Source organism: Mya arenaria, chromosome 5 (genome assembly GCF_026914265.1).
Source record: "Mya arenaria isolate MELC-2E11 chromosome 5, ASM2691426v1".
NCBI lineage: Eukaryota > Metazoa > Mollusca > Bivalvia > Myida > Myidae > Mya > Mya arenaria.
Window position 1 is genome coordinate 43,931,559 of NC_069126.1, and position 11,507 is coordinate 43,943,065.

The 11,507-nt window shown below is 35.6% G+C and overlaps 1 protein-coding gene across 1 annotated transcript; it reads right to left on the reverse strand.

Annotated features, from left to right (window-relative positions):
• Positions 1-4,089: 4,089 nt before the first annotated feature.
• LOC128235348 (uncharacterized) lies at positions 4,090-10,629 on the reverse strand. Its single transcript, XM_052950162.1, has 8 exons — positions 10,509-10,629; positions 8,836-9,117; positions 8,361-8,414; positions 7,885-7,938; positions 6,668-6,799; positions 6,002-6,133; positions 4,470-5,717; positions 4,090-4,342 (listed from the first exon to the last, which is right to left on the reverse strand). Exons 1-7 carry the CDS (start codon positions 10,588-10,590, stop codon positions 5,704-5,706), a joined length of 750 nt encoding a protein of 249 aa, XP_052806122.1. The 5' UTR covers positions 10,591-10,629; the 3' UTR covers positions 4,090-4,342; positions 4,470-5,703.
• Between the last annotated feature and the right edge of the window lie 878 nt (positions 10,630-11,507).

The window sequence follows — 11,507 nt, forward strand, 5'->3', positions numbered from 1 at the left end:
GTCCTTTTAACCTTTTATCTTCTCTAATAAGAAACTTAATTATTAAAATTCGTTGTTTATTGTTTAATAAACAAGGGAAACTGCCTTCCCGAATACGGTGTTGGGTGTCGTCAAACACTTGAAATCAGTGTCTTTTTAAACGCATAAGTAGTCATTTAAATAAAACAACATATAGGAAGTTTATTTAATACTCTCTTATACTACACTTAACAGCATGACATCATGGTCGTCTTTAAGTCCAAGTAGATTTTAATGTTAATTTAATGCTAGAAATCTTTCTCTGCAGTATGAAAATATAGTCGTTGATAATTGAAAGTTATTTTCAATGTTTAAGGTCACGGCATAGATGTTGTCTTTAATAACACTTTGCAGTATGTAGTCATGCTCGTATATAAATCGCAAGTAAACTGAGCATGAGGGGGGGGGGGGAGTAACGGATTACACCGTGCGTTCACATTCAAAACTCGTCGGCCACAATAATCAATCAAACATAATATCTGATGTGTACGTACGGAAGGTTCACAATGTCAGAATTCTTTTCAGTCTAACTATGCTGCAAGTAGAATGCGTAGTTATTTCAATTTAGCAGTTAAACTTAATGACTTTACTACTGAGACCTGAATTATTTATGCAATAATACACTTTACGGGCAATCAATTTAAACTTAATAATAAAAATACAAGTTAAAACACTGCAAAAAAAAATATTATTATAAAAAATTCATGAACTACTTCTTTTGATGAAAAGGCATTCATCCGATGTTGTTTTCGATGGAAATTGGTATTCCGAATGAGTGCGTTCAGCCACAAAGCAGCAGGTAATAATTGTCGTACAATTACAAGTTAAATGTAATGTCTATAACACTAGATGTATGTTGCTTTCAGGCACACTTTTAAAGCATGTAATACTGTTTGTATTGTTATTAGGTAACTGAATAGTCTAATACACTACTACATACATGTTGCTTTCAACTAGACTTTCCAGCATGTCATAATGTTCGTATGATAACAATTAATTGCATGTTGCTTTCAACAACACTTTACAGCATGTCATCATGGTCGTTTAATCTCAAGTTAACTTAAATGTCTAAAACATGACATACATATTGTTTTTAACCACACCAGCATTAATCCTTGTCGTATATTAAACGTCAACTGTATTATGCATTTCATAAAATGATGTCGTTTATAAGTTGCACGTTAACTGTTATTTTTATTTCACGGCACACACGTTGCATTCAACCTCACACTTTTAGCATGTTATCATCCTTTATATGTCAGGGCAAGATTTATCTTTTATTTCGTTGCATCTGAAAAGGAAATAAAGTTTATAGTAAACACATCACAGCGATTTAGTTTTGCAATAACCAATGAAAAATGGTGAAATGTGTAACATTGGACCAAACCAGTTAATGAATTTCCCAACTCGTTTGCCTGGAAAAGTGGGATGAAGGAAACTTCATCACTCCAACGACTGTGACCTGTAAATCATGCGACTGTTACCGATATTCAGGGCACCAGCTATTTGTCATGTCGTTCAGCGTATGTTATCCAGATCAGCTCAGAATATTCACCAGCATTTCAAATTGTTTGCAATCATTCGTATTTTAAATTCGTTATAACAAATTTAAATCTTTGATCATGAAGAAATAGTTTAGAACCTAAAGTTAACTATCTATGCTTAAAAATCGTCTTTTCATTTTCGTATCGTTCAAAGAATTAGCACTACTGTTACAGATACATTCATTCGATGTAGAGAACGTTTCTTTCTGGTCGTAAGGTATTGGTAATTAGTTTTTAAGTTTGTATTATTTAAATTAATAATTCTTAATTGTTTTCGAATTTATGATAGCTCCGACCAATCAGACTTATAGCATCTGGTTTTGCTCTTGGTGTTAAATGTAGGTACAAGTGTGACAATCGGCCCGTGTTCATTACTGTTTCTCGGACCGTACAAAGGCGTTAACCACAACAATAAACAAACAATATATATAACGTAACCATTGACACATTCATATAATACTGAGGGAGATATTTTAAATAGCCAACACACTTATAACCCTCTATTTTGTTTTGTTGTATACGACGTTTCATTGATACGGTAAGGCCAATTATAACAATTTTAACATACCAAGCGCTGAATACTGGTGTTCCAACGGTGCTGTGTATATATGGTCATATGTACCAGGTGGAGTATGCTCATATCGGTCTTTCTCATTCTCATAACTAAAATATACGACACTGCTATGTAAGTCATCATGTTTGTATTGCATCGTGTTTCTATTGCGACCAACGGTTTAGATTTGTATTATGCACAAGACAATTGCAAACATGACCCCCTAGGTCCGGGGAAAGCGGATACCTTGACTTTTGTTCCAGCCAGTCTTAGGTAAAATTCCAAGCGTTCGGAGACAAACTCTGGTCAAAATCACCTCCAAATGCTCCCGCGTCCCGGGACTTCCTAGATTAGGCCTATTCCACGCTATTTGAGACGCAAAAACAAAACGACCGCATTCACCTGGGCCACATTGGAGGTAAAACCACGGCCCATTTCCCAATCTATTCCGGTATACCGCCGGACCTGAGGGGGCTGTCGTTACAAATGACTGGTGCATTATGCCAAATGAGAAACAGACATGCCTGACAAAATTAATGAACCCATACCAAGGGATTAATTGGACCAGGATTCGATTCCTAGCGTCCAAGGCTAATTTTGCATGATAATTATCAATATTTTATTGACAGAATGTATTTTGTTTATATATGCTCGAGCCATTCAAATAACCTTGGTGCGTTTTTGTAATATTAAATCTAGAATAACTGATAAAGCACCTGCTAGTTTATTTTCAAAAGTGAATCATGCATTTGATATTGTTGTAAGCCGAAAACGTTGATAAACAATAAAAATAGCTTACTCTTTCGCCTCCTTGGAAGGCTCTACTGAAAAAGATTCACAATATGTATATAATTCTTTGCCTTTCATACGAAACACGAAATACAGTTTTCATATATATCTTTGTCCAAATTCGTTTCTTTTTTTGTAAACCAGAACAGATAGTCATGTGAAGTCAATTGGAAGTCTATAGGGACAAATTCTTTTTTCTCTATGATACTCATTTTATCTTTGTATTATAAATCAACAAATCCATTATTTATAGTAATAAGTGTAGTCGGAGTCTTACGGATGTCAGGAACTTCATATTACTGCCTGTTGAATTTGGGTCTGTATGTTGATTCACATATCTAAATAAATAACAGCAATTTACAACAGTTTAATTATAAATAGGTATTCTTTCTATTGTTTTTTTTAGAATCATCAGGCCTCAAAATTACTACAATTTAACAAAATAATCGACACGAGTGTGTGTCTAAAATCTTGACATGATCGCACTCTTACGCTTCTCTTCATGTCCACCTGTTAGTTACATCGGTACAATAAAAGAAAAAAATGTGTATCGTACAAAAGCTTATGAAGAACGTTTAGAATAAAATACACTCACTGTGATGGGCTCTCCCGAGAAGATCTCCCTGAAAAAAAGCAATTCTTATATGTACTGATGAACAACAAGGATAATTATTTAAAGTAAATGGTACAACTTATCTATTACGCATCAGGTTCAATCTCATTCATTACTGTTTGCATCTTAATTTCTTATTAGGGCAAGACGAACAGGCTTCTGTTTCTCATAACAACAGGATTGTAAAAAAGGACATTTGTAATAAATATATGTTTGTAATGTCGCATTAATAGATAGGATAAAGCATTTTGTTAGGCTAAGAATAACAGAAAACAGTCTTTCGGAATAGATTACAAACGAGTGACCCTACACACTGCACAAACTACATCTTTATTTATAATGCAGCGTTGATTTATAGGATAATACAAATATTTGTTCCCGATGAATTGAGCCTAAAAGTCGTAATTGAATAAGAAACACTATGCAAAGTTAGACAAAGAGTTAAGATGTATAGACTAACATTAACAATTAATTATGAAACTACGATATAAGAGAAGTAATTCAACTTACTGGTGACATACAACGTAGCATTTGTTTCCTCAGTTTCATAAGAAAAAGTGCTGGATGCCACGGATGCAATACATCTTACATTTAACAAATGAATTTCCTCCCGGATCGTGTATGACCTATATACATAGACGCCAGTTGATTCTCTTTGACCTGTAAAGCCAATGTTTGATCCTAACTTGAATTCTACGACAGTCAAAGGGGTGTCTTTTGCAAGATTACATTTGAATGTAAAAGGAACACCCAATTCAGTAAACAAACAATTCTGACAGTCATGTGAGCTGTTCAAGGGTGTAAGCTTTGGCGAAATTTCGCCACCTGAAAAAGAAAACGTATACGATGAAAACACAATGTTAAGAATTTACTTTTGTCTAAACGAAAATTACGAATATTTTACAGTGTAATGTAAATAAGTCATACATTTGAAATGTTGAATTAAACTCACCGCTGGTTTGCGTTACGCAGCTGAAAAGAGACACGGCTAAAAAGAAGAAGGTCCGCATTTTTGATTAAAACTCGGTAATTAATTATTTAAATTTTAATGACAACACTAACTTATATCAATAACATGATGAAACATGGATGATTAATTTAAAGGAAACATAATTGTGAAACCGAAACCAATTGTTGTCCATGCACGTGTGTCAGTGAAATTAATTTTCGGCAGATTCCTTTTAAAATCTATCAAACACCATATATGGTAAGCGAAGTACAATTGGCATAAAAGGGAAATAATTTATATCCGCTCTTCTACATAAAGAGGTGACTAGTCATCTTAATGATAAATGAAAGGAAATCATCATTTAACTTCCATGTATTGCAACAACTCCGTACAATAATTGGCAATTTAGTAAACAAAATCGAAACCAATCACCATAGTGGCATTAATAGTTGTATAACGCAACGATAAATCAGATTTTAAGAAATTCATGCATCATTCATCATGATCAAAATCCATGTTTTCGATATCTCTTTGAGTCCGAACGAACTACTCTTGAATCCAGGCTTCGTAGGATGCCATATTTCACACACTGATTCTCTGTTATTCGCATTGTCACTGTTTGTCGAACGACCATCCGGATTTGTATTTTCTACAGTCTGAGTCTGTGAATCACCTCTTTCGTTCGCGAGTGCCGGTCTAAATACTTTGTCAACTCGGTGTAATTTTGGTTTAAACCTACATGATGTTGTTTCCGTTGACACGCGTTCCGAATTTTATGTAAACGTGACGGCAGTGTTGATATCGATGGTGGCTTCACCCTAGTCGTCCTTGGCGACAATGTTTGATGTGCGACTGGCTTTTTATCCCTCCGCGGGATAGGTGATGGTGTCGGGATTCTCGGGGTAACATCTGGTATAGCGTAACTTGTTTCCTCGTGTTGGTCTTTCTTGGAACGAGTTCTGGAAGTGGAGATGTCTTGTGGGAGCATCATGTTCATGTAACCCGAAGCCGTAGAGGCGGACGAAAACACAGATCTTCTGATTGACTGAAGCCGTCGAACAAAGTATGGTTCTGTGGTGTCATTCTTTTCCTAAAAAGCAGGCAAACCCTAATTCTGAAATTGACTGTTTGCTCCACCAATGCCGTTAACAATACTTCACGTATTTCGCGATGTTTAAGGGAAACACATATTCATGAAAGAGTTGTAGTATCATTAATTCCTCCCTTTCTCAATGGATTAACTCCTCTGATCTGTGAAACAAATTGTTCACTATCTTAATGCATCATCTTGTCTGATCTGATGTTTAGTAATTTTCTTCAGTATATATATTAAGACAAACAAATATTGTTCTATATTATTTGTTATAAAAAAACACAATCCTACCGCTATAGCAGTCATTAACTTTAACTTTCGATAAAGCTTAAACTTTTATATAACTCTAGTACGTTTGACAATGAGAACTAATGAAAAATGCATTTAAAATTATCATGAAGCATTTTATTTAACAGCACGTGTGGTATTTCATCAAAGCTACCTATCCTTGGTGTAACTACCGACTGGACCTTTTCAGGACGTGTTTTTGGAAATTCTGGAAGCTCGACTACGTCATAAGCTGAACTTTTTCGTGTGCATTGACGTCTGTTCTCGCGCTGGATTTTGTCATAATCTTAAAATTGAATATATATAAATACATATTCCATTTCATATAAAAATGAAATTTTAAAACTCAACGAACATACAAATGTATGAATTATGAAAATAATGCTTCATTATAACGAATTTGATTTTATCATTTCAACTAGAATTAATATAACTTGATTAAATAAATAGTCGCGCAAGAACGCCTGTTAGCGATGATGCCTTACAGAAGGGTCCATTTGCCAGACAGTGAGTAACAAATACAGTCAAACCCCTTGGCTCGAACTTTCATAGATTGTAAAATTTAAGTTAATCGGGTATGTTGACTTTCAGTTGAAAACAATGGTCTTTAACATTCAGGTTGAGCCAAAGAGAAATTCGAGCTAAGCGAGTACGAGACACCGGGTTCCATTGTATTACTTACCTAACTACTGTATACCACTTTCTTGAGTCCCTATTACTCAGTAAAGCATATTTGAATTTCGCTTGCCTAAATTTTGGTTACAACTTTTACCAATATTCCTTTTGCCAAGGAATGCACTTTATTAGTTTGTTTACTCACATCGTTTTCCCATTCGTCCGCACCCATATGCCACTGAGACGGTAGCTGCAACACAAATGATTGTCACACCAGCAATGATCCATTTCAGGTTCTCCCTTAGCAGCTCGTCGGACGATGTGGATTTGTCTGTTTCTGTAAATATAGAAAGGTACCTGTCTTGTGCGGATTTTTTTATTAGGTGAAATCAATAATACAATGAAAACTACAGGGACAAGCCCAGTTGTCTAATATTCAAGGCAATGGACAAAACTACAGGGACAAGCCCAGTTGTCTAATATTCAAGGCAATGGACAAAACTACAGGGACAAGCCCAGTTGTCTAATATTCAAGGCAATGGACAAAACTACAGGGACAAGCCCAGTTGTCTAATATTCAAGGCAATGGACAAAACTACAGGGACAAGCCCAGTTCTGTAATATTCAAGGCAATGGACAAAACTACAGGGACAAGCCCAGTTCTGTAATATTCAAGGCAATGGACAAAACTACAGGGACAAGCCCAGTTCTGTAATCTTCAAGGCAATGGACAAAACTACAGGGACAAGCCCAGTTGTCTAATATTCAAGGCAATGGACAAAACTACAGGGACAAGCCCAGTTGTCTAATAGTCAAGGCAATGGATAAAACTACAGGGACAAGCCCAGTTGTCTAATATTCAAGGCAAATGACAAAACTACAGGGACAAGCCCAGTTGTCTAATATTCAAGGCAATGGACAAAACTACAGGGACAAGCCCAGTTGTCTTATATTCAAGGCAAATGACAAAACTACAGGGACAAGCCCAGTTGTCTAATATTCAAGGCAAATGACAAAACTACAGGGACAAGCCCAGTTGTCTAATATTCAAGGCAATGGACAAAACTACAGGGACAAGCCCAGTTGTCTAATATTCAAGGCAATGGTCCTAACGACATTGAACTAGAGACGCAAACGTATAAACATGTCATACCTTAATAAAAACTCAACATTTAATAAGGGACTATACAGTCGAACCCCGATGGCTCGAATTCCTTAGGACCGGCGGAAATACCTCGAGCCTCGGAAAATTCGAGCCAAGCGGGAAAACTTACGCTCAATGTAAAGAGATCGGTCCTTTACATTCAATTTAATCCATGAGGAATTCGAGCCAAGCGATTTCGAGGCAGCGGGGTGCAACTGGGTATAAGCTATTATTTTTTCTTCTTTGAACATAGTTTAAAGATGAAAAATGAAGATTACCTGTTCTTGGCAGGAGAGTGTCTGCTATGGTAGTTGATGTGGATTTTTCTGTTTCTGTAAATATGGAAAGGTCTTGTGCGGATTTTTTTATTAGGTGAAATCAATAATACAATGAAAACTACAGGGACAAGCCCAGTTGTGTAATATTCAAGGCAATGGTCCTAACGACATTGAACTAGAGACGCAAACGTATAAACATGTCATACCTTAATAAAAACTCAACATTTAATAAGGGACTATACAGTCGAACCCCGATGGCTCGAATTCCTTAGGACCGGCGGAAATACCTCGAGCCTCGGAAAATTCGAGCCAGGCGGGAAAACTTACGCTCAATGTAAAGAGATCGGTCCTTTACATTCAATTTGATCCACGAGGAATTCGAGCCAAGCGATTTCGAGCCAGCGGGGTGCAACTGGGTATAAGCTATTATTTTTTTCTTCTTTGAACATAGTATAAAGATGAAAAATGAAGATTACCTGTTCTTGGCAGGAGAGTTTCTGCTATGGTAGTTGATGTGGATTTTTCTGTTTCTGTAAATATGGAAAGGTCTTGTGCGGAATATTTTATTAGGTGAAATCAATAATACAATGAAAACTACAGGGACAAGCCCAGTTGTCTAATATTCAAGGCAATGGACAAAACGACCTTGAACTAGAGACACAAACGTATAAACATGTCATACCTTAATAAAAACTCAACATTTAAATAAGGGACTATACAGTCGAACCCCGATGACCGAACTCCTTAGGACCGGCGGAAATACCTCGAGCCTCGGAAAATTCGAGCCAAGCGGGAAAACTTAATCTCAATGTAAAGAGATCGGTCCTTTACATTCAATTTGAGCCACGAGGAATTCGAGCCAAGCGAGTTCGAGGCAGCGGGGTGCAACTGGGTATAAGCTATTATTTTTTCTTCTTTGAACATAGTATAAAGATGAAAAATGAAGATTACCTGTTCTTGGCAGGAGATTTTCTGCTATGGTAGTTTTGCTTAAGTTGCCAATCGTCATCATTACTTTACATTCATAAGCCTGTTTTAAATCGTACAGTCTGTGGAGGCCAATAACACAGCTTGTTACTTTGATACAAGACTTCAAATTTGTGGAGCCATTGCTCGTGTAATATATTTTAAAGTTAGCGGTTGAAACATGTAAAGTTGTACATGTGACTTCAATGAATTTTTGCTGGTGTGCCGATATGACTCTAGACGCTGTAAGAATTATTTCGGACGAAACTGCAATGTAAAAATAATCACATACGTATATAAGAAAATAGCTGGTCAAATATGACAGCAGTTGTGGAAACTTTTGATTCGTTCTAAAAACAAGAATAGTTAAAGATGCACTCTAACTCACAAATTTCCTACAATTAATTCAAAGGTTTTAATATTCTAAAAAGGATGAATAAATGTCGAAATTAATGATGCTTACGAAGGATACAGAGTTGAATTTTAAAAAAAGGTGCAGAAAACACGATATTTCTACCTTATGAGACGAAAATAGATCACAGTTTATCTTTTAGAATTCACCAATCATTTTTTTTTTGCGTGTTCAGCTATTAAAAACACGGTTACAATTGTGTTATATGTAATTCATATTTTCCAAATATGCATTATTTAGTAAGTAGTTAAAGGTTTATCACTCATGATTAATGTTTGTAAAACATGTGTATGTGTACTGATTTTGAATAAGAGTGTCACTTTAGTATGTGGTAACGGCAGTGCTTATCTATGAAACTTGCTTGAGTAACAGATAGAGGGTAATTGTGGTGGTGGTGGTGTAAGTAGTTTATACTCCGGGTCCCGGCGTGAGCACATTAAAAGGTCCCAGAGTGACAGCTCAACCACTTCACACATATCCTGGGCAGAACCAGTACTAGGTGCCTTCACCTCTGTAAGGATCTGACAACTTCTGTACATGCCAAGGGCAGTGGTACGGTGCGACTGGTCGTAGAAAGGATTCCATAACCAATCACAACAAACCTGACTTGGTCCGCCCGGGAATCTAACCCAGGTTGTCCGATTCAAAGTACAACGCTCCACCGATTGAGCTGACCGGGCGGGCAGAGGGTAATTGTGCCAGTGTAAGATCGTTATATATTTCACCGATTGAGCACAAACCAGTGAAATGTTCATCTTTTGGTGGTTACGAGGTGAAATATACTGCGATCTAACACTATTACAAACACATTCGCATACAATTATTATCTGAGAAAAAACGCTACAATTTCATGTCATTGTATGTCCATTTTAGGCATAAAACACTAAAATTTCATGTTATTTTATATCCATTTTAGTAAAATGGATATAAAATAACATGAAATTGTATTGTTTTTTTCTCACAGAATAATTGTATGCGAATGCAACACTCTTTCAGAAATGACGTTTGTTGAAATTGTGTCTCAGCCCTATACGCGCTCAGGTTAAATTCGGACGTAAGAACGGGCTAAAGCAGTGAAGAACACCCACCTTATTTTTTCCTTGTGTGAAATATCAGTTTTATTACATTGAAGAGTCTTTATCGACCACCGTAAAGTATATAATAAAAGGAAGTTACAGCAATTCAATATATGGAAAAATATCTCAAATATAGCAAACGTATCTTAAAGGAAAAGCTAATTTCTTACCTGGAGAAACACCTATTTTTGAACTTGTAGCAAAATGAAGAAACGTCCAAACTATGATCTTGCTATCCATAAAACAAATCATTTTTTCTGGTGTTTATCTCATGCTCAATGTCGTCCGTTCATTACATATATTTTCATGCTGTGGTAACACCCTCTTGAACTTTGTTGTGACTATTTTTTTTAAGATTATTCACTTTTGTACTTTCACATTCGTTCAGTTCCGGTTTAAACATCTACTTGATAGTTTGTCAGTTTTTATAATGTGATTGTTCTTACTAACAAAAGCTGTCTTATGACAGCACACACGACTGTACGTCGCATTGTTTTTTGAAACTTATGATAATATGTATCTGTCACAAACATTTATCAGTAAAAGGTTTTATATCACTTTAAACCTGCACTCTCACAGATTGAGCGTTTTGGCCATGTTATGCGAAAATGCATGGAAACCAGTTATATAAGAATGCTTACAAAAAATCAGATCACAGATTTTCATATTAAAGTTTAAAAATTGATGTTTTTTCTGCATTTTTCTTAAACTGTTAGTAAAGCTTAAACACAAAAACATTAATTTCGAAAGGAAATATGAAAATCTGCGATCTGGTCTTTAGTCAGCAGTCTTATATCACTGGCTTTCAAAAATTCACGAAAAAATTGGCTCATTCCAGGACAAAAAATAAAAAAGTCATAGCAGTAAATCTGTGAAAGTGCAGCTTTAATGAACGGTATCAAGATATTTGAAAGACAATGTATGTGACTATAATACTGTATTGTATGTGGTACATAAATAAATCGTGTGCCTGATTGATAAAACATGATACAAGTATATTAACGATAACGAATAAGAATAACAAATACTCATTATAGATAAGGCAAAAAAGCGAATAAGAATAACAAATAATCATTATAGATAAGGCAAAAAAGCGAATAAGAATAACAAATAATCATTATAGATAAGGCAAAAAAGCGAATAAGAATAACAAATAATCATTATAGATA